The sequence below is a fragment of the Augochlora pura genome, chromosome 7, assembly GCF_028453695.1.
Source record: "Augochlora pura isolate Apur16 chromosome 7, APUR_v2.2.1, whole genome shotgun sequence".
Taxonomy (NCBI): Eukaryota; Metazoa; Arthropoda; class Insecta; order Hymenoptera; family Halictidae; genus Augochlora; species Augochlora pura.
Genome location: NC_135778.1, coordinates 32,401,461 through 32,426,464, shown reverse-complemented (window position 1 = coordinate 32,426,464; position 25,004 = coordinate 32,401,461). Strand labels below are relative to the sequence as shown.

The 25,004-nt window shown below is 40.1% G+C and overlaps 1 protein-coding gene across 1 annotated transcript in view; it reads right to left on the bottom strand.

Annotated features, from left to right (window-relative positions):
- LOC144472796 (adenylate cyclase type 6) overlaps positions 1–25,004 on the bottom strand; it is a 73,136-nt gene that overhangs the window by 33,842 nt on the left and 14,290 nt on the right. The window contains exons 3-6 of the mRNA XM_078186168.1: positions 21,600–21,863; positions 20,261–20,419; positions 13,250–13,463; positions 11,134–11,444 (exon numbers count right to left, since the gene is read on the bottom strand). Of these exons, the coding sequence (XP_078042294.1) occupies positions 11,134–11,444; positions 13,250–13,463; positions 20,261–20,419; positions 21,600–21,863 (948 nt within the window). The remainder of the gene's footprint in view (positions 1–11,133; positions 11,445–13,249; positions 13,464–20,260; positions 20,420–21,599; positions 21,864–25,004) is intronic.

The window sequence follows — 25,004 nt, the reverse complement described above, 5'->3', positions numbered from 1 at the left end:
CTCGCTCGCCTCTCACTAGCTACTGTTTTTCATTAATAACTCGCAAACAAAGCTGCAGTTTGCATTTTCACAAGGGAAAAAGTTACTTGAAATGACGTTAGGAACCCTTTAATTGCCGGTGTTACCGTAATTTTGATACACCCTTATAAGGAGCCGACAGTATACTTCACGAGTTCAATTTTGGAAAATGTTGTTTCGGAAAATTATTTACAGGGTGGTGGCCACACTTTCTCAGGTGACAATGCTAATGTCGGAACGGAGGAAGCGGATGTTTCGATGCTTGCAGGAACGTCTACCATTCCCCGCATTCGTTGCTGCTTTTCTGATCACATATCCGATCATGTTCCGCTACCGTAGATTCTTCGCTTCAAACGCCAATTGAATCTTTCGGTTCAATGATCGCAAAATGTTTCGATCTTTCCTCTCGTGTGCATCCACCTGTGCATCAAACATAAGCCTCCATTTTTATCGCCACCCGTCGCGATTCACCGTCACGGTGTGTGAGAAATACTGGGATATTTATCCGAAATATTCCTCACTTGTTTTTAACATTTTACAAACAATGTTTTAACTACGCAACGAGCACAGTTTCATCGTTAATTCCCTGTTCGAAAATTCAGCGAATCAATTTCTCGGTATTAATTGGTTCTAGAATAGTGATGGCTTTGAGCCATAAAAATATAATGGTTCAGATTCATACTGGTTAAAATTAGATTACTTTGAATCTTCCAAAAATTTAGGCAAGTTTGAAAATCTGACGAGAATAATGGTTGTTTTAATTGACACTAAAATAGTGATAGTTTTGTGTCATCTAAAAACGTGGGTGCCTATAGTATCAGCACCATGAAAAATCGAATTATTTCTACGAAGCTCTCCTGGCTTATTTTTACCATTTTACAAACAATATCGAACGGTACAGGGATCATCACAGTTTCGTTGTCAATCGAGTGCCCGAAAATTCAGCGTATCGTAATCTCGATATTAACTGCATTCTTGCGTTTGGTTCCCATAATTCCAGCGATTCCATTTCCATCGTTAAACGCGTTCGATTTAATTGAATTTCAGGGACATGGAATTTAAGTGATGCACATCAACCATTAATTCCGGTCGTCCTTTATCGACGGATTCCATTAATTTTATCGGAGCTTCCGCAAAATTTTATTACACGGCTGCAGACGCGGCGGATGTATCCCGTTGCAAATTTTATTTACATTTTCGGAATCGTGTTACGCTCTGCCGATACCGGAAACGCATCAAAGGCGGCGGGACGGTCGACAGGACATAAGCAAGTTTTTCAGTCGCGAAATATCGAGGGATGAAATTCGCTGAGGGGAACAAAAAAAAATATGTCCGCATGTTTTCACGGACAAAAGGATATCGTGTACGCGTGTTTACACGGCTTAAACCCAGATGCAATCTGTTACTCGTTAACAGAACCAACGGATCCATTGTTTCCTCGCTGGTGGAATGGTCTCTGGATACGGCAGCTTTGTCGGTATTAAAAACCTACAGCTGTACTCGGCCAGCGAGAGGTGCTCAGGTTTCCTATAGATCCGCACAGATCTCTGCAAATTTGCCCTTTGATACGAAACTTTCTGCGCTCTGCTGCTCTTTGTTTAATAATGTTGTTACCGTCACGCTGCTTTTGTTCCTCAATAGGATTGGGTAACTGGTATTACGAGACGACAGCGCGGCAATGCTTCGCTGATTGTACAGTCAGCTCTGATTCGTAGAATATACATCTATTCTATAGTTAATACTAAGTCCCTCTAGATCATTGAGAGTCGCGAGTTACCGCGCAGATCAACGTAAATTTTCAGCGATTATGATCATTCTTGTGGGTTTGAGAATTCTCCTAGGTTTAAGGTGTCTCTTCAGGGTTCAAGGCCTTTCTTCAGTGTTCAAGGGCTCTCTTCAATGTTCAAGGTGTCCCTTTAGTGTTCATGTTAACTCTTAAAATGTCATGGTAATTATTCAGCGTTCATGGTAGCTTTTTAACGTCCATGGCAGCTTTTTAACGTTCATTGTAGATCATCAGGATTCAAAGTGTCTTCTTCATAGTTACTGGTATTGAACACTTTTAATTAGACAGAATCAATTAGCAGATCCTGTGTAACTGTTTTCGATCGACCATGCAAATCGTTCATTTTCAAGAAATAAATCACTACAACATGGTAACTTCCCACGTTTTTTCTCCCGACATTTTCCAGTTGATATTGTTTGTTTATTTGTTTTCCGGAGTATTGGAAAACGTTGAACGTTCTGTCAATTTAGTCGGAATGAAGGCAAACTGCACTTTCCTGTAGTCTAGAAAAAAAATTGTATCACTGGAACGGTAGAACGGAAGCTCACACAGTTGGTTGTAAACGTACTTCGACTGCTCTTTATTAATCACCTTTTTACCTTTTCACCGTACCCGGCGGATATACCCTCATGACTCCAATTCCACTCTATAAATACACCGCCATGGATTCACGAAACGGCCGTGAGTATATGCAAATCTAAATGGTAAAATAACGATGTTGCTCGTTATTTATGGGATCGTCGCGTTCAGGATAGCCCCATATGGCTCGTGTCGTCGGTCCAAAGAAAACGACGTGTTATCGCGAAGAGACTTAATGAACCTCCGATAAACCTATTCACGTGTCGCACGGTTCAGGGAAAAGCCGGTCTCTTCTCTCTCTGGAGTCGATCCCCTCCGAGGCTTCGGCGAATAGATTGTTGGATTCAGCTTTGTGTACGTCTTCGGTAATTTCATTCCACCTTTTTTTTATTGAAATGGACGAATACATGAATAGTTAGAGCCTCGGCTGTCGGGATTCTGACGTCACGAGAACTGTTTTTGTTGCTCGTGATATCGGTCGGGAAACTGGTGTCTGAACCCTCCCAGGGTGGGATTTGCAAATCTCTCCTGTGCTACCTTCCTCAGGTTACACGCCATGGATGGGGTTTTGATGAATTAAGGAGCTTCACGAAAGCGAGCTTTGATAAACTTGCCTTCTCGTCGGCATCGATTTTCCGAGATAATACGATTTCTTGTTGCTTCCTTTCTTAATCACCTGTTTGTGATTTTTATCGTGACTGGGTTAGACAATCTATGTGAAGAAATTATTAGACACCCTTTGACAAATCTTAGAAGCAAATTGGTCATCAAATTCAGTCGTATAGCTTTTGTTGCGCGAGAGCTAATAGCAGATTGTATTTAGATAATCTCGTTGTGCTATCTTTTTCTGTGTTCCGGTCGGTGAGGCACCGATTAATTAAAAATTCCCAGTGACAAGATTCATGATCCATCGAGCTTGATATCCCATTTATGCCGGCGAATGGAACCAGTATCTTCGGATCTCAATCCTATTAAATATTATCGATCCGAGCGCGCTGCCGTTTCGTGCGAAATCGTCGCGGAATCGTTTTCAGGAAGACTCGAAGGAGCACATTCTCGCCCCGGTCCGATCCATCGATTTTGCATTAAATCGATGCTCACACGTTCCGCCGGAAGCGACTCGGAACGATGAAGGACGTCGCGTTACACCGGGAGCCAAGTGCCTAGCATGCTGATGGAAAAGTTAATCGAGTTTCGTGAATCACTGTCAGGCCATCTTCCTCCCCTGGTATTCCGTTCCAGTTCCCTTCTTCACCTTCTGTTTCTGAAAATCCGCCGTGGCTGACTGACACTCGTTCGATCCTTCTGCGTGCAATCTCGTATTCCTGTGGTCTTTGATCCTCCCACTACCGGACATTAAATCGATGCCAATCCCCATTTCTACGTTATTTCGCGATTGAAGATACGCTCTGGTATTTCATCCAAAATGGTCCACTTCGCTGAGCTATTTCCAATTAAAAATATCATTCATTTCCGCCGGTATTCGGTCTGCTTCTTCTCTTAAAAAATTCTCTCAGTCAAAAATCCATTCAATTATATGAGATTTTTTTCGATATCTCTCCGATCTATAGAAATTGTTCGAATTTTTAGAAATCTGTACAATTTTTTTATAAATCTTTTAAACGTTTGTTCAATTTACTGGAAATTTGTTTGATGCAAATAAATCTGTTGAATTTTAAAATATCTGCTGAATATATTTTAAAAGATGTGTTCAGTTTTAAAACACGTTTCCCGACTTTAGTAAATCGGTTCAACTTGGAAAAATATTTTTTAATCTGTGCAATCGTTTCAATTTTTTCTAATTATTCATGAATGCTGCACCGGCTGATAATATTTAAGCTTCCCGGCTGATAATATTAACCAAGCGCGTACTTCGCTCTTCCATTTCACAGTTTCACTTGAAATAATAGAGTGTGACATAAAAACTACGACGAGAGGTGCGTTGGCTAATATAATTATTGAATTATGAAACACTGAAGGCGACCGGCAGTGGTGAAATAATAGTGCGACGGCGAGATTTGCTTGCCGGTAAAAATAGCAGTTGTTAATTGACCGAGGCTTTGGAACAGATGGCTGATAAATGCCTTTGCTGATGTTCCGGGGGAAGATTGTTGAGAGCAGATCTCGAATCCCAAGCGTCCCTTGAACGCTCGTTAACCGAGCAATTTCGCAAATGGCTGCCAACTCTCCCTTTTGCGTTCCAGCGCGGTTAAGTTCCCTGGGAACGAACATATTTTCTCGATTTAGCCGCGAGCATGTTCCATACTGCGATTCGCCATTATCAAAGCAACTTTCTAACTTTCGATTTTATTTACAAACCTCTACCAACTCGATCACGTTTCTTTGTCGGTCTCCCTTCAAAGCTAAAGGGATTTCTCTGTTACGCTTCAAGAATTCATCGATCATTTCTTCGGGAGGTATATTTTTCATAGATCTTCATTTTTACTTTGTGGCAAAATTCTCGAAAGCTTACGGATCTCGAAGTTTTGCACTTGAAAAATTCATCTATCATTTCTTCGAAAAATAAAACAACTTCTGCTCCCATTGTGACATAGGAAATTGTCATAAGACTTCATTTCACTTTGTGGAAAATTCTTGAAAATATAGCTGCTCGAGAGGATTATATCTCTCGGGGATTTAAATTTTCAAGTTCACCAAATTGTTTAATAAGATTAATTATTTTAATAAAACGTCATAAATAAATGCATGTCAGCCACCTAAGAACGTAGAGTGCAGTTTCTTCTCTGAATATATTTTTAATGGCTTCGATCCTCCTTGCCTGCACAAAAGCGATGGCATTTTCAAGATCGCCGATGGGGAAATCGTTCGCGCGTTCGAAATGTATGATTCACCGGAACGTTTCCGTTCGTCGATCGTCGTCATTTTTCTGTTCAGCCCCTCTTCGCAGCCGCACTGCAATTTTACAAATTGTCGCGCCAATGTCGTTGTACGATTTTTTCCTTGCCGAGAGATCAAACGATACGTTTATTTCCTGCTGCACCCGGCTGTTGAATGACTTTTCAACTTGTACGATCGTTTCGCTCCCCACGATTTCCTTTTACTTTAAACCACCGCCTTCGCTTCTGCAAACATTCCGATTCTGCACCGACTCGCGAGCGCTTCGTTCCATCTCCTAAATCAATTTTAAAACAATTATACTCCCGTTTTAAGCGGTCGTCACTTCAGTAAATTCATAGAATTTTATTTTAATGAATATTAATTTGGAAATTAATCATTTTGTATTTAGTAATTGTTCCAACTTTAAGCATTTAATTTATGTTTCAAGTTACGTAGCCTTAGAATCTGTTGTGTACCATCACGACAATTATAACCACAGGAAATTAAATCATGAAAAGTTATATCATTTTTTTAATTTATAAACCCATAGGTTTTTGCAATTTCCTGCAAATTGTTTAGAATAGTAAAATAACACAAGGCTGGTTAACAGTTCCAAAGCATCTTTTCACACAGAAGATCTCTGGTTTTTTCGCGAGCCAAGAAATAATGAAAAATGTTGATCCGTCATGAAAAATGTTCAGTGCAGTTTTCCTGGTCAGAATCGCATCAAGTATTCAGCCTTATAAGGGATTCCTTTTGCCGAGGTCATTCGAGGCGCCTCGCGGCGTGAAGTCGGCGCTTTGACAGCTTGTACAAGCTTGTCGGGATTGAACAGCCTTGTTCAAAGGATGTCGGACACCCGGTATACGCGTCGAGCAGGAGATGCCTCTAATAGAGGTGGACGTCACGTCCTGACCGCGGTGTGATTGCAACCCCTGTCTTGACTTCAGATTCGCGGCACCCTTTCAAAGAGGTAGCCGGGTGTCGGGGAGTAGGGGCAGAGATCGCAAGAGTCACGTCGCGCCGAGTAATTTGTCGTTCTGTGAACAGTTATGAGGAACGTTCCGACGATCGTGTCTTCCTATGTGCCAGTGTCCCATGGACGGTTTTATTCGGCCTCTCGACTTCAAACGGATCGTTTTTCATGGGAATATTGTCGCCCGGGAGCTGCCGACACGGGTCCACGATAATTTAGGGTGATGACCTTAGGGTATTGATTGGCCTTGGCGTTTCTTTAATTTATTTTTCTTCTCGGGACATCGGCGTAACCGAGTACTTTTAGCCAACTTCGACATGCAATTATATTAAAGTACTTATCATTCGCTTTTTAAATTAAATTATGTTACTTATTTTGTTATTATTTTCTACCGATATTCGTATTGTTGGATATTGTTAAAGTAATTATAATTTACGTTTTATTATTATATATAGCAGTTATTTAAAAATTAGCTCACCAGCATTACGATATTTCATTGCTATCTTCTCGTTCTCTACCCAGGGTATTCCCACGGTCGACTTTACCATGGTTCTCTATAATTATCCCCGTCTTCATTTACCAAAAGCATAGTTCGAGATGGCTAGAAATAATTTTGCCAAGAATGTACGATTCGCCGAGCATTTATAATACTCCCGGCAGATTAATTTGAAACTAGAGAGCGATTAATTTAAATGGGAGGGCGAAATATAATGCTGACTACATTAGTCGGAGCCGGTGTAGGGTATCAGGTATTCAGAGACAGGGTTTCTGTGCATCAATAAACGTCGAAGAGGTATCGACTATCTTTCCCGAGGCTTTCAGTATAATAATACTTAAATAAATTGCTCCGCGACGACGAGAGCGTGCCGGGTTGCTTGATGGATGAAGACACAAAGCTGCTACGAAATCCAATAAGAACGAACTGTTTCCGTGAGATTTGAGAGTCGACCCTGTCAGCTTTATGCTTTCCCAGCATCGATCTGTTTCCTTATCTCTTATCGCTCAACGCATATGTTCCCTGTACATAAATATATCTGTGTACCCGTGACGCATCGTTCGCTTTAAAAACTGCACAATGGAACCGACTGCGTTCTAGGAAATTAATTTCAAAACAAAAACACGCACCGTTTTACAATCGCCCAGCAAAAACCGGAATATCGACTTTCATTTGGAAATATATAAGTTTCGTATTATAACAATTCAGTTCTCTGTCTTCCTCATTGTTAAACTATATTCCAACACGAACTTTTTTGCTGCATTTCAAAACTCACCGTTTTCGTTATTTCCTGTAATATTGTGCTCGAGAATAACACCAACAATATGTGGATTTTGCAGCAATATTACTGGAGCGTCACATTTTCTTTTTGTATCTACTACATTCAATCGAATGGAAAAATTGATACTAGTACAGTGATTAACTCTTCGAATATACGTATATTAATTGTCATTATTTAGGTTTACACTGTCCGAATTACATCAATTAATAGTAATCCTCTGATACATGTAGTATCATAACAATGAAATATGATACAAGAGTAATATTATCATAATAACATTCACAGAATTGATATGTAATATGAAGGCACTGAATAATCTCGAATGAATAAATGAGCCGTTCAGTGCACACATCGACTAACTCCATAAAATAAAAAGTCGAGAAACGCGATGAAATGTACAATACATTGATTTTTAAAATTCCTGTTATAACATAGATTCACGTATATAATGTAGAATGAATAAATACAGATGTAGCTTTCATTTAACGTATAATTTAATGTATAAAATTAATATTATTTAATGTATAAAATTAACAAGAAAGAATAGCCAAAAAAAAAAGAAAAAAAAATTTTTCCGTTTAATGGTGTTAATCTTTATTATTCAGGAAAGTTATTATAAATATAAAAAGTTATGACTATACCAAGTGCTTTGACACTTAAATTTAAGATTTTTCAAAAAGTGGAGTTAATCGATGTGTGCACTGGGCGGCTCAAATATTTCTTCTAGCATACTTTCTAGTATACTAATTACGCAGCATTGTGATGTAGATTTAACCAGCAAACTTGTTCGTAATTTCTGTTACAATTTATGTGGCCATTCCGGAAATCGGGCGGCAGCTACTCGATACTTTTTGTACGATAATGTCGACTAGTTTCCCGTCGCGTACTGTCGCGGACAGTCATTGAATAATTCAGGCGAGACGCGGCGGGATGAATTGAAATTTTCGCAGCCGTTCCCCGGTCGTGGGTGCCGGCTTGAAAAATGGTGTTTCGCGTCGCGCACCGTCGAGCCGTGTCCTCGGGGTTTCTCATTTGTCGGGGGCAAGACATCGTGCGCGCACCGGGATCACGCCAGAGCGGAACAACCCTGTGAATGCCGAGCAATTTTGTCCTTTGACACGGTTAAACCTTCCGGGGGACAAAGGTCCTGGATTAATCGAACAAAACACGATCAGCGCGGCCGCCGTTCCGAGTAATGGCAACTCGCGCTAATTAGACGTCAATTTCAATATCCGGTAATTTCTCGGGCGCGATGCCGCGTGTCAGGTGGCCTTCGATTCGACTGCAAGGAGCTTGATTAAACGCGCAAATTAATTTTTCCGTTTGCGACCCCGCCCGTGTTCTTCCCACCGTTAGTCCTCCAGAATGAATTCCTTTACACGTTCGTTAGCGCCGTTTGTTCCACCGCCTGGACACGGTTATTCTTTTGTCCCTCCATCGTTTATGCGGAGTAGGGGGTGCGATTGTCAAAGGACCGTCGTAAATTGCGCGTGCGTCAATCTGCTTTTCAATAATTGTTCGCTTCTGGCGCAAATTTCACCGGAATAACATCTTTTTATTGAATGAACGTGCAACTTGAAGGGATTTTTACAATTGATGCCCAATTCGAAATAATTTAGAAGTGATCGCACAGTTTGGAAGAATATCAAAGCTGTATAGTACAATTTGAAAAGATATTAAAATTACAGTAGAAATTCGAGATATTATAAACAGTAGTACGGGAAACAATTATTTTACCACTTGCAAATTTCCATTTCGTCGAGTCAATGTTTTGATCGGATCCGGGGAATTGATTTTTTGAAGGGTGAAGGACGAGTGAAAATGTAGGTCAGCGATTATGGATGTTATCTCTAGCATTATATTGGTAAATAATTGGCCAGCGATTTACGATCATTATGCTGTCGACCAATCGTATTAGGACGAAATAGTTATCTCGCGGCATGACACTGTCTGCGCGCAAATCGCGAGGGTCATTATGTCAGCGACAAAATCTTCTATTCAACTGACATTCGTAGGTGCACGAATCTCTGTCGACCATACGCTTTTCACTAATCCTAGCTGGTATTGCGTCAGTTATCCTCCGTGATTTTGTGCTCGTTAACCGATCCGTTCGTCTATTGTAGCTCGTTAGCATTCGGCCATCAAAGATTTAGCCGCTCGGCGATTTGATGAAACAGGCACAGTATATTGTTTGCGCGTCCCTTGATCCTACGTAACAAGATCTATTTCGATCACGAGCCGATAAAATCCCTGCCAATCAAAAATTCATCGCGGATGCATTTCTTACGCAGATTGCATAAATAGACACATTTTGGACATCGAGTGCGCCGTGATTGGAATTTCTGTGAGAAGTGTATCGCAATTGGAATCTCTGTAAAAAAAAGGCATCAGGAATGCATGTTGTGCAAAAGTAGCATCCTCAATGGGCTCGGAATGAAACCTGGATCGTGAATATATTTTGAATAAAACTTGCATCGTGAACACATTTTGAATAAAAGATGCATCGTAAATGTATTCTAAATGAAAAATTCGTCATGTATGCGTTTCGTATAAGGAGCGCGTCAAGAATTTATTCCGAACCGCATCATGTATGCAATTTTCGGGTACATCCAACTGATTTTACGGCTTCCTGGATACCGCGCGAGGTGCATTTAATCGAGGCGTTATCACGCCGGAGTGAACGCTCCCTGCAATTTTCCGGTGTATCTTAGTTGCACCTCGTGATCCACCAACGGTCTATTATTAACACGTACGTTGCAACGTAGTGTGTTGCACCGTGGTGGCGTGTTCCGCCGGTATCTCGATCCCGCGACGCGTCGATTGCACCGCTTGCGGATAATAATCGCGTCGTTACCGAATCCCTGGTCCCTGCATATGCATTCTCTCTCTCTCTCTCTCTCTCTTTTTCTTTCTCTTTCTCCCTCCTCTCTCGTTCGGCCATTGAAGTTTCTCGTCAGCGGCGCAACGCTGCCGGCCGCTGGTGCTAGCGGCATTCAAATTCCTAGACGACGGTTTTCGTTGACAGCCAGCACGCGACCGCTCTTTGGCTTCCGTCTACCGTGACTATTATTACCCGCGACGTTGACTCACGGCCGGTTGGGATATTTGTAGTCCCCTGTAATTGGGACTGTCATCCGGCTCATTAACGTCACTATTCATAGATTCTTTTCGGTGTAATCGATGTCTCGGCTAGTTTATTTTACGACCGGGCGTCGTAGTCGTTTGCGAGATTACGGAGCTTGTAATCGTTAGCCTCTCGCTACATTAGTACTCAACTATCTGTATGGATTTTGTATTCTGCTTATAGTTACGTTTTTTGCGACGTTATACTCGCTTGTTACTTCCAATGTAATTTTTATCGAGTCTAAAGATTTTCTAATTACTTAACTTCCGAATTGAATTTTTCATCGAATCTGAAACCGTTTCACGTGCAATTTGCTTAGACATATTTCCCATCGTTGAGAAATCCTTCCTGTTGTATAAATTGGAAAGAAGATCCCTAACTGATTAGGGCACCAGGCGCTCGTTTTCTCGAGCTTTGGAAACTAGATTCTCGCGCAGCCTTTCGCAGCCGAATTCGTACGGCCGATGTAATGACTCTTTGAAATCACCGGATCACGCGAAACACCGATCAGCGGCCGTTACGTAATGGCACTTACGTGTTCCACCATGGCTGGATAATGGGATGGGTAGAGGGCGAATGCACCGATCAAGTGCGCCACGGAGAAAACGAAGCCCGCGACGCATGCATATCGCAGCCGAATTGGTAGGAGGGCGTAGGCCATGTAGATGAAGAAAGAAACCGCCCAGGCTGCTGCTAATGGTCCGCCGCTTCGATGTTCCTTCGAGCCTAGGGCTAGGTGGACGTTCAATGACACCTGAAGGGCCAGCAGGGTCACCAGAATGATCCCACTGACCCCTGCCAACCATACTTCGTTCATTCCTGGTCTCGATATCGCTGCCACCAACACTAGAACAGAGAATTTATTCGTTTAAGAATTTCACAAGCACGTTGCAACATCCAATGTATTTATAGTCACTTTATTTAATAGATACTCTAGACGATTGAGTAATCAATAGACTGTGGATTTCATGAGGATACAATTTTTATTGGAAAAAAACTTCTTTGATAAACTGCAATGAATGGGAACAAGATAGAACGAAGTTACCGTATGATTGAAATAATCGAACAACGAAATCAAGGAAATGATTTATAAGGAAGAATTTAGTCAGAAATCTAAAAATTATGCAAAACTGCAACTCTCATTGAAACTTTAAAAGTCCTGCTTACTGTCTCCAAACTTGTATACCAATGTATATTGATTGGGTCTTCAGAATCAAACTTGCGACAGTTGATAGTGGGAATAGCGAAGCGTTTGAAATTTTTATAAAAATCGCTGGTCGATAAAAATGTCTGGGGTTCCGTCAATATTCTTCGATATTGTGGCAAAAATACGCGAGAGGTGGCCTCCGTAAGAAAACACGGGGACATGCAAACGGGCGAATTCAGTTTTCATTCCGCGCGGCCGATTATTTTTGCAACGGTGTTTTTCCATCGGCGTAAATCCACCACGGTTGACCATCGCTGCCCGCGCCGCGCCGTGGAAAGAAATTCCGTTAACGGAGTTTTATCCATTATTGTCCGGTTTGATCTTCCTCGTTACTCCCACGGGAAAGTAGAGATAACGGGTCGTTTTTATCAGGCCGTTTCGCCCGGTGAACGGTCGCGACGCGTGGTTTTACGCTGTCGGCAAATGGACCGAGGCTTTGTCACCGTCGCCGTTCCGACACGGACCACAGAGACAGGCTTAGGGGCTTCTTGTTCTACAGGGATTACGGTCTTCCTCCTTGCTATTTCGAAACATTCGTGGCGGCGGCGGCGATTGTTCACGATTTATCCTCGTTTCGGATTTGTCTGTCCTTTACGAACGACCCGCTGCGACTCGAAAAGTAATTAACAATCGAACGACTGACGTTATCGACGAAACTGTAACTAGTTATGCATTGAATAATTCGTCAGCTTATTCCGGCATATATGTTTCCGTGTTCGTTTTTCTATATATATTTTAATGAAATATACGAAAATTTGAATTAATGTCAGAATGTTCATTCGGAATTGATATTATATTACGTTAATGATTGTCTGCTGGGAGTCATGTACCGTCAGATAATGCGAGGGAAATTCTCGATGGATTCTTTATGCAATTCGTGGGTTTAAGTGAAGAAATTATGGGTATCTTGATTGGGGTGATTAAAATAATTGCCGAGACCACGTGTCGACTCACCGTGTACTTCGGATTTTTCTGTTTTATTTGTATTTATTTCATTTGATTAAACGAAAACTATATCGTCTACAATTTCGGATATTGCTAACTACGTGTATGAGTAACAATTCATTTCAATTGGGGATAATTAATTATTTCCTAGTAATTCAATATATCTATATTCTTCTTGACAAGTTAAATGATTTCTCTGCGCGTTTCGTTGTCGTATTTCGAACGGTGTAATTTAAGGTCTTTAATTAATATTGTCAGGGTCTTTTATTAAATTGAAGAGCGCAATTAATCTTAGGCCTCTGACCACATAACCGACCGATTCTACTTGTTTCTATTAAAACCAACGGTGTTAGCATGTCCAGCCAGAAAACTTGGTTTATTCGGAAAACTGGTGGCCCTATGGGTGACTTATGAAACAATGCAAACTCGGGACATATTTTAACAAGCCATGATTTATTATTAACATAAACAAACAATTGAGAAACGAATATTCATTCACCAGAATACACCGCGATGCAGAAAACCAGAGTGACAGCTAGTGATAGGTTCTCAGGTCGCTCCAACATGACTAGAAATTCTTGATCATCGTTCAATAATAGTCGCAGAAATAAAAGAAGGCCCAGAGCGATTGCCAGACCCGCCAGCAGGCCCAGCACGTGTGTCATGTTGCTCTGGTTCATTCGTAAGAAGTATCTCTGGTACAGCATCTCCACCTAGAAATAATATTTTTTTTAAAATGCAACCATAATCTCCGCCGTCCTCTGACAGGATAAATAAAATTTTCTATTCAACGCCGCTCATAGAATTTGTATCAGCAATCTCTCAGTGTACGAATTTAATTTTGTCAACGACGCAGTAATTAAAATAAACTCATTAATTACCGGATCTTGCTTTGTTACGTAAAAACAAACGAAACCTTGCAAGGAATTAGCGGACGATATTTTATTAGGTGAAAACAAGTGGGATCCTGTAATTAATTAGGAGATTTAATTCTGTCGACTATAACCAAGTGAAATGTACTAATTAATTAGAGGATTTAATATTATTATACTGGAGATAACTTAGATCTATTAATTAAGCGAGAGATTCGTCTTGTTAGCTAAAAACGCACTAAGTACTTAACGGATTTAAACGTTTTAATTAAAAACCAGCGAAATCTACTTATTAATTAAAATGATATGAGAAGCTTTGAGCTTGATTAAGTGACGGAAACACTGAGGAGATCACACATTTTATTGAATTTAATCGGGAACAGATAAGTTCGCAAGTACTCCAAGATATGTCCGGATGCTCGTAAATCATGGTGTCGACATTGCGGGATCGATTTGATCAGTTCTAGTCAGCTAAACCATTCGAGCCCGTAATCCGGACACACACACATATCGCACATTGTCAGAACAACTCCGTCGGAACGCCTCTATACGAGGCTCGATAAGACCGCCGCAGCAATCGCGTGACATAAACCAAGTGTTTTATCACCTGCCGTGTTCCCGGTGGCTCGTCAACCACCAAGATTTTGCGGGAAACGGATACTCGGCGCGTAGAGTGCGTCCCAGTCCGGCGGTTGCTCTCGCTCCTCCCCTCCGCACCGCGACAGGGAAGTAAATTAATTAAAATTAATTAAAATCCGGTCCCGTTTTCATCCTTCCTCGCGCTCGTTCATTTAACCGTTCTCTCCGCTTTCGAAATCCTCGGAAGCGTGTCACGAAAAAAAGCCTGAATCGCTCGCGGGAAAATCTAATTGCTTTTCATGACAAATTCTGTTTTCTCGTCAGCCTCTATTGCGTCCGTTCAAACAATTTTAGCAGCGAGCGTCGCCATTCGGGAATTATTCAAAGTGACCCGAAGTGTCTAGGATTAAATAATTCTTTTACGATGATCATTTTCATTCAGTCACGATTCTTGAGGTTAATATTTTTAATTTTAACTGCCCGAGAGGAATTATCAAGTAACATTTTTCATCCCGGATATGTCCGAAATTGATTTTAACTTGTGCAGTTTTTGTTAACAGCCTCGCTGAAATTGTACATGAAATTTTTTGATTTTAAACGTCCGATGTGAATTTTAAATCATGGTTTCTTATTTTTAACGCCGATCGATAAGCGTAAATTAAACTTTTGCGTTTTAAATGCCCGAAAGTAATTACGAGTAAAATTTTTCGATTTTCAATGCGCGGTGGGAAGTACAAGTTCAAATTAATTTTAAATGGAACATGCTTAATATGAATTTCTCTGGAGGGAATGAGAATTATGGTTGCCAGAGTGCGATAAATAAATCGTGAGAGATGTTCTGGCGGCATTGTCGGCAGCTAGTATAGTTGTTATAGCGACCATAAGCGGTTTCCTGATGAAGAGGTGAGATACTATGTTGCAATCTAGACAGAGCGGCCGGAACAAGCGATGCGGAACGTTCCGGAGAATATTCTCGGATCTCGAAGAGCGTGGGAATGGAGCCAGGCTGGCTTAGCCGAGATTTGCGTTATGGGATTCGCGGAGAATCGCGATTATGGGCCTGAAGATCAACGATCCGCGGCTCAACCACTGTATGACTGCATCCCTCGCGAAAACTCTGTTGATCTTATGCTTACGTCTGGAAATATCAACAAACCGTTTCCTTCTACATCATCCTGCACACGTTCATGATTTTTCTTAAACTATTACTGCACCATTATCTTCGGAATAACAATGATCACAGCTGTTGCAATTGTAACCCCTTGGAACTAACGGAATTACTTGGTCAGATTTGAAAATTAATTTTGTTGCTGATCTGTTATATTTCCGAAATTTAATTAATATCCTAATTTTATCGACGTTTCAATTTAGATTTGATTAGGTAAAGCTCTTAAGTTTTATGAAATTTTTAAGTCGATGACGTAGTAGTCAAGGGAGTTAAAACGTAAAGAAAATTTCTATTCGTTGTTCGACTAAATTCACTTGGATGCTTAAATATTGGCAGAAAGAGAACATTATTACATTTCGACGTGCGGCAGTGGATTAACATTTCATATTTAACAGGTTATTACTAGAAACCATGAGTCAGACTTCCTATGGCAAGATTTGCATAATTCATTACTTTAAATGTTGAACGCCCGCGTTACATTCTGCTGGACCCTCTCTTAGAAAGAACGTTGGTTTTTGCAATCCTCCATTTTGCTGGCAGTTCCGCTCATAATGCAGAATTTCTACTGGTTTTTTTTCGAACCACTCGTGTTTCTCTTATCATGAAATCTTCCTGCTCATCCGTATTAGAGATGCAGAGAGTGATTAAAATTTGTATTATGTAGAACGTACCAGAAAACGTTCTACATGTTTCGCTGAAAATTCTAGGTAATTCGGAGTTCGTACAAAATTTTGTGGAATGTTGACGGAGTTTTAAAAATCAATGGGGCACTTCCATTGGATCAATTTCTAGAGAAATTTTGAAATAATTCTAAGATAATTTTCAATCGCAAAGTTATATGCGGTTTTCGTTGCAGCGAACATTTTTTGCTGCTCCTCCGGTAACCTTAAAAATCCAGGATAAACATTCCGCGATGACTTTGTTCCCTTCTAGCGAAGAAATTAATTAAGTTCATCCTGGAAATCGTTTCTTTACTTCGAAACTTTCCTGTTCTTCTCTCGTCGCTCTGAATTTCTTTCACGTAGCCAACAAAAGGGGAAATTGGAAATAAATTCGACGATCCGATTAATTCAACGGTTCAATCTGCATCGGGGGTTTTAAAAAGCGATCATTCGATCCTGCCCGGCTCGCGCAACTTTTCTAATTTGCCGAGACGGTGTCGCGTGTGCTGCTGTACCGATACGATGCCGAAATGCCACGAAGCTGTTTCCGGTTAGAGGATTAATTTAGCCTCGTGAAAAATCGTTTCGTGTTCGCGGTCGTTTTTCCAGAAACAGAAAAACGGTTCGGGTTTAATTATACTTCGCTGATGGTCCGAACCGGCGGGTCCTAAAATTAAAGGAACTACGAAAATACACGGACAAGATGATTGAAAGGCTGGCTTTGACTACGGGACACGATCGTGACTGCGACAGCTGATCCGACTTCGCTTGGAAAAATCGACTTGAATTCGCTGTCACTAGTTCGCTAATTATAATTCACTATTGCGTGAAAGTCTCTGTTGCTTAAGATTTACTTCTAACTTCTAGATTTATAATGTTGCTTCAACTGCTATCTAAAATTAATTAGGTCTTATCAGTGGGTGAAATTGCCTAAAATTTCTCGGATACTAATTTTTTTAACAAGAACATCTATAAAGAAGAACTTAATTTCAACTTGAACCATTTTTAATTCAAGTGATTTGCAATTCGATCAATTTATTATAATCAAATCAATTTCAAGATCAGGCTATTATTAATTCTCTATAACCTCTAAATAAATGTTATTACCACGTCGTTGACAATTCTGCTGAATTATTCCGACACGGGATTGTTACGGGGCTCTCGTGTTAACTGTACTGTTTCAAATGACTTCGTTATAAAATGCCAGGTCTGGCAGGTTCTCCTAATGGTCTGTAACCTGATTTCTCCGTTAGTTAGGTGAGCAAATTTGAGCCACAGAGTTTTGCTTTCAATCAGAGAATGTGGTTTCCGATCAGATCAATGTACTCAGGCTTATCGGATGCTATGAAGGTTGAGCTGGCGATTAGGAAGCCAACCTGTCGAATCGAAGCTCCTCCACAACGATCAAGCGTCCTCAAAGACTCGGGCTGCGCATGCGGCCCGGATTAGATGACCACAGTTTGCCATTGTTAATGCGATAGAATGTTGACGATTTACTGTTGTCTGTGGCGTGGTAACAACAGTGCGGTCTCCACAGTGCTCTGTTTTTTATCGAGAATGTTCATTGGTTCGATTATCGAATTTCCTTTTATGTCCACCTTTTAATTTTATTTTTCTGTTTCTACAATTCTGCATTTATTCTGTTCGGTCATCATAAAAATAATATTTTTTATTTGCTCAGACGTCATCGAAATATTTCGCTTACTTAAACTTAATTAAAAAGTGGTGTCACATTTATCTAGACATCATAAAAATATTTCGCTTGTTTAGATACAATAAAAATTATATTTCATCATTCGGTATGCATACAATGACGTATAACACGTAACTAATTAGGGTAGTAGTCTCCAATAATTGTTGGTATTGAGATTGATAATTTGTTTCATTTTACAACAAATGAGTGAGGTTCCCACGTCACGTATTGCATTTCATTAGTAGGATTATGGGGCAATGGATTGTATTTCTAGCATGTTCCTTCGAACCACTGAATTATTCGTTGTCAAACATTAATAGCTGATGAAATGCCAGTTAAAATAAATTATCAGCTTAATTGCTAAAAATAGTTAAATCGCTATAAAAGTTGTGATTAATGTCAGATTAAACAGCATAATTATTAAAATGTAAAATATTAATGTAGTATTTTTTTTTTAATTTCTATACATTAAACAATTTTGTCAAACTTTCCCTAAAATCAATTAATTCTAATCAGTGCTCTCTAACAACTAATTATTTATAATTAGTAACGATTTCTAGTGGTTACTCTGGTACCCTTTTATTTCAACTGCGAGACACTCAGCTAATAATACGATTGAGTTGCGTATAGTGATTGTATTGGCACGTAACGGAAGTCCTAATGTTACTTCAAAGGATTTTCCACTTTTTCTTTGAGAAATGGTGGCAATGCGTACGTTCGATAAACAAGTTTTAACTTAATGGATCTCCCCAGTATGTCGATGTTATTGGCACAGCCGTATCGAAAATGTGCGGTTGGATCGCTCGAAGACAGAATGGTTGGAGTTCCAAGTCAGTTCCCGACAGATTCTATCCGCATGTACGACCCCGGCCACGAACTTGTTGCACAATTTTGTATTTTCCCATTTAACCCAGCGCAAACTGGAATTACTTCTCTCGCAGCTGTCGGAATGTTCGCCGGAAAAGCTTCCCGTTTCCGGCGGATGTTCTGACAGCTTTACAAAATTAATTGGGAAAGTAGCACTCGTCGAATGCGTTCCGTGGTCATCGCGTTTAATCTTCGAAATCACTCTAATCACCATAAAAGCATCTCGCGACAACAGCGCGATTTAAAAACGCCGCATAAAAGCCGTAATTATCCCGCGACACTTGTCACGGAACACCTCGATTGCTAAATAATCCCGCAGAATGTTCCTCTACACAGTACGATCATTTATGTACATTTTCTGTTCCATCACATATATATTAGGTTGGTGCATATGAAATATCGGATTTTTAAGAGAGTATATAAAACTGCATATCTTTTTTCAAAAGCTATTGATTTAATCAAAATGTGCCCCAGTTGTTTCAATACACTTTTCCAACGCGAGTTTCATTCATAGGATCAATAAACTATAGTACGGAATTTTTCAGACTGTCTTCATTTACATACTGATTAGCCCATAAAAACTACGCATATGTCGTACAAAACAATTGTGAAATTAAACGAAGTAAAATATAAAATTTTATAAAATATAGATCTTCCCCCAACCGACTTTCACTATTTTAAACATTCAGGACAGTTTTTACGGGCTAAATAGTATATAGTATTCATATGCACCAACCTAATAAAATTCACTTTATCGCATAAGGTAGAAATACTATAAGCCAGAAGATTTATTTCAGATTTCCAGTGGAAGTGGCTTCGAGCGCAAAGGGTTAATAGTCTCTAACATCCGAGAGCTAGTAGGGAAGTTACGAAAATGCGGTATAATGCAAGCGCGTGATTATGGTTGTAACTAGAACCAATTTGGAATCATACAAGGCAGAGCTGTTCAACATGCTTCGCGGTTGGTAATGGAACAGCCACGCGCCGCTAGCGAAGCTACTGGCAACGTCTTATCGGAGAGCTGACGTCAGAGTAGAAAAACTCAAGTGTTTACGTTTTTCATGCTGGGGTTCGTTCTATTTCTCTTAATCCCGACATTATTTATGACAGATCGCTGTCACTTTCTTCAGCCCAACAACGTGTAGTTACTAGCGAAGAGTTCCGCGAATACTTGAGGCACGTTGCTCGCGAAAGAAATTAGCAACACTGTCCTAAAACTGCTCAAAATCTGCCCGAATTTTTACGGGCTAAATAGTATATAAATGAAGACAGTCTGAAATATTCCATATCAGAGTTTATTAATTCTAAAGATCAAAATTGGTTTAAGACAGGCATTCTGTATTGAAATCTCATTGAAAAAGGTGTAGTAAAGCAAACGGGTTATATTTTGATTAAATCAACAACTTTTGAAAAAAGATATATAGTTTTATATATTTACTTAAACATCCGACATTTCATATGCACCAACCTAATACTTCTCTTTCTCTTTTATTAATTTCAACCATCGTTCGGCGCAAAAGAGAAATGAAATAACTGATCGAATTTTTCCCCGGGTATCAAACAGTTTATTTATATCTTTTTCTGATCGTAGCATGCGAGCGGAATTCGTGGCGGAATTTTCATAACGAAATCGCCGAGAGGCGGAAAACGATTCAACGGAGAGTTTTACCTGCAAGTTTTTGAAGCGATGCGAGGCGCACAGCGAGTTCAAAAACCGACACAGCGGACATTTCCTCGGTCGTTGCGTTATCGACGTGTTTACGGTGGTTTCCTGCGTTGTTTCCCTTCCGTTCGTCAGTCCAACCCCAACTTCCGAGCCTCTGCCCATCTGTGGACACATTGAGGGTTCGTCCATTTAGCGCAGTTCCCCTTACAGTGGCTTTTGCGAGAACAGTGTTACGTCGGGACAAACGATACTCATTTCATCAACAGCAGATTGCTATCCTACATCTTGCCTAATATTTTTCTGATAATAGATTCTTCGTTACGTCTATAGACTGATAGATTGCTATGGGGACTGCTACATTTATTGTATCATTCCGCGGGAATTTATTTCAGCAAATGATAGATTTGATTAGGAAAATGGTTTGTCTCCAACTATTCATTAATTTCTCTGACTTGTTGGAAAACAACCTGAACACTAACTTTTTGGAAAAGGTTGTAGAATATAATTACATCATTATTATAGGTTTAATGATAGATATAATGATATATTTTGTAATACTACGTATAATATTATGATGTTAAAAATACAAATGGAGGATGTTAACCCTTTGCGGTCCGAACGCTTTTCACTATTTCGTTTCAGCAGGTCCGCGCAGATTTCAGGAGTAAATATTTGTGGATATCTAAATATTTGTAGGAATCGTTGGCGTTTAAAAATCTTATTATAAAACGGAATGTATGAGTTAAATTTTTTACTCCAATAATCTTTGATATCATGAACAGGCATCAGTCCCATATTGATAATGACACCAAGGAATGCTCTCATTTCAACAACAGTAACTTCATACCAATTATGCCACAATGAATGCATGGAGACTTCACGGCTGCTAATTATTTGTTGAGCATATACATTTGTTTCTTCGGTTATTTTGCTAATAAGCTTATCCGTAAAAAACAATGAGAAAAATTGCTTATTTTAGATTCTCTCTCCCGTAACTCTTATCTTATCGTGAAATTATATATAGGACGCGAAAGAAAACAAAGCGATGTCGAGCGTGGCTCGACATCGGACGAGCTGAAACGAAAGGCCATGTCGAGTCACACTTGACATCGGACCGCAAAGGGTTAAGGAAATTCAGCAGTATCAGAAAATCCCGGATCCCAGAGATCATCCCTAGTATACTGGATTTAAGATGATCTTCGGCGAACAGATTTGTAGAACCCCATATCCTCGTGTCACTGTGTCTCATCGTCTATTCTCCTACCATAGCTGTAATGGGAGATAGGGGCGGAATGGAGAACGCCTTCAATGGTTTGACTGTGTGTCTCAATCGGTGACTCACCGTGATAATGGAGGGTCGTGGTTCACCGGTGAGGTGTTCGATCACTTCCCAGTTGGATTTCTTGAGAGGTGTGTGCGGAGTGCGCGGCGTGTTAGGCGTATGGGGCTGGGAGGATGGTGTCGAGGACTTCGACCCCGGAGTATTATTAAGGAGAAGCTCGACCCTTGGCTTCCCGGACTCGTTGTTGCTCACGTGCTGACGCAGGCTGGCCCATCTCCTGGTGCTCCGGACCGATCCTGTGGTCGATCGGCTCACTACCTCCCCCTGTCAATCAAAAACAATTTTTTGCTTTAGAGTTTATGATAGGCCGATTTTTAATGTTATTTGAATCGCTTAATTTTTAACGCGAATTTTAAAGCTCAATTTTATAGTCATTTTTGAAGCTCAATTTCTAAATTGATTGTAATTAACTTAATTCAATATTGATGGCTTGATTTTTAATTCAATTATGATCGCTTAATATTTAATTCAATTTCGATCGCTTTATTTTTCATTCAATCGTTCTATATCAGTATTTCTCTGACAATATTTTCATTTGAACAATTTTATAGTGAGAATTTTATGTTTGCTTTTTTATTAAGAAGAATCATATAAGAATTCTTAAGGCATGTGTATATAATAATTTTTGAAGTCAGACTTTTCAAAAATAAAATTTGGACAATTTTACAAAATGTACATGGATTACTTTGGCTTCAAATAGGAAATTCTGTCGTTGTAGGGGTCGATTAACTTAACTATCGGGTTCCTGTCGAAACGTTCCAAATAGAAGACATTCTCGGTTGCACCGCAACCACGATTAATAAAACATCCTTGAGCGGCTCCCCTAGGGTGAGTTCGCTGAAAGGAGCAGGACTGAAAGGACACCAGACGGGTTTCTCCGACTGATTAGGAAATAGAAATCTAATCAGTGCTTCTCCTCCGCTTCATCGGTGCCTCGCTCGGGTTTATTTGAGAGTCCCTCTTGCGTAAAGGATACCGGGACTACCTTAATTACATACTGTCACTCGACTTTATTCTGATCCCTGAGATTACGCCCCGCTTAATTAGACGAATATTTCATTAAGGTCTCGATTAAATGGGCCACCCTTTGGGTATAGATTTCGAGCACCGAGCAATTGACTCGTATGATTTTTATCAGCGTCTCCTCCGCTCATTAAAGTATTTTCAGATACACTCTCTTACTTGTTGCACCCCGGCCTGTTCTGCTTTTCTGCCGAAACTGGCTTCCGAGATGGATGTAACAGATCTGAGAATTTTATTACCCATGAAAGCTGAGAGAAGCCCCGAGACCCATATGGCCTCTGTTCCCGTCGTCTCCCATTTTCCGCTCCTCTTAAATGTTGCAGGATCTCGGTCTCCGTGAATCAGATTCTCTGGAGCTCCTTAGAGAATAGCTAAAGCATGTTGTTCGCGGATCGTATTTTTGTCGGTGCTGATTTTCAAACATTTATAGACCTACACCTCTTCGAGGACGGTCTCTTAAAGCCGTTTGCTGTTCCTATTTTATGATTCCCTGTTGGCACTGTTCGGTATTGGATCATTCTGAACTTATCTGAATTTACTGCGAGCTAAAAATTATCCTAGATGAATTTGTCGTTAACCAAATAATATTTAATGACTCGGTAAAGTCTCAGAAGACCTTCAAAAAATTTCATTGATGTCAGTGATACTTCAAATGTCCTTAATAAAATTGTGGATTTCTCCCTGTATCCTTAGGTCACTCTAAATAATTCTATCTTCGGAATTGTGTCTATGCGTCTTAAATAAATTTTATTATGCAGCACTTTAAGGTACTTCGAAAATTGTCTACATTTTCCTGGCATCGCATCAGACTTTCCAAATAAGCTCGTCATTATGTTGAGTGGTAGCGGAGTATATTTTTGATGACATCATCGTGGAGCAACCGAGGCCTGAATTTCTACGCTGACAATTCCCCGGGGACTCGAATCGCAGGCTCTCAATCTACATTCTACCCATTTCTCTCTCGGATTTTTTTTTCTCTGGGTAACAAACCAGCCAAGTTGATGGAATGTAAATATCCTTGGAGGCTGCTTGGTACGATCAGGGGAAACACAAATATCCCAGTCTCCTCCTCCTTAGACACGAAGCAATTACGTTGGACAGTAGCCCGAGGATCTCATTAATCTACTCTTGGTTGATCAATAAAGTTCCATAAAGCGTGTTATTTCCGTTTATTCGACGAGTTGAGTCCACCATTGTCCTCGCCTTTACCCCGTGAAAATGTCTTAATCTTGTCGGCTTGCATTCTCCTGCGGGTCCTTTGTAGCCTTTGTGCCTTGTTCCCTCGATTCTTTTGTTTCGCTTGCCTGGTCCGATTCTTCTTGGCGAAATTCTCTGTCCTCGGTCGATTACTTCTTTTTCATTTGGGATTGGGTAAGGACGGAGGGATGTGCAGTCTTTCCCTCCTTTGTAACATGTCCTCTTTCGATGGCTTACGATACGGGTCGATTGTAGGTGACACAATAATATTTATTTCTCGCTGATATTCTTTTCTTTCACAGAAAATGATTGCTCTCCCGTTTTTTGATCTCTTTGATTCCGTTTCATTTCTTTTAAAATATTCAGTCTTATGATGAAAAAAAATCGGGAACATGTCGAGTCCCACAAGAAGAAATCGATACTTTAGGAGTTACGAGCGATTAAAATCGAACATTCTGAGTTAATAAGGTTTACGTTCAAATTACACAACATCCTACCCCGTCTCCGTGTGTTTACACATCCAAGGATTTACAGGTAACAGAAGTTTTGATTAACTCGTTAGTAGTTAGCAGGAGGTTCCTAGTCCTTGCATTGAACACTCTGCTGCATAGTTCGTGAACTCCATAATGATTGGGCGGTGCTAATTAATTAACAGAGTCTTGTTAGCGAAACCAATGTAGAGGTTGATTTTGCTGGGTATACAAGCAAATAAGCAGCAAGTATCTAAAAACAGGTACAAACAGATTTGTCGAGCTAAATTTCGAATCACTTATATTTCGAACTCATATCATTCGCAATTTCAATGGGCCGAGTAAATTCGATTGTGAATCGCATTAATTATCGCAATCCAGTCGACCATAATGCGAACACCAATAGAATAAATTACAAGTACGGGCTCGTTTACATTGTCGGATGATTCCGCGAACCGATATGTAGTGAGAGGAGGCAGCGTGTGTTAATTACCGTCCACCGGTGATCATTAAATATTAATTATATCTGACCATCGCGAGTAACGCTGTTTATTGTTTACTTCTCCGTTTTTCGGATTTCGACGAAAATTATGATCGTTACAAGATTTTGTAATTTCGGCATTTCTGGGATTGATATCTATTTGTGATTGCGATAGAATATTCTCGAAATTGAAATGATCAAAAAATTAAAATGTTTTAACAATTCAAATATTTT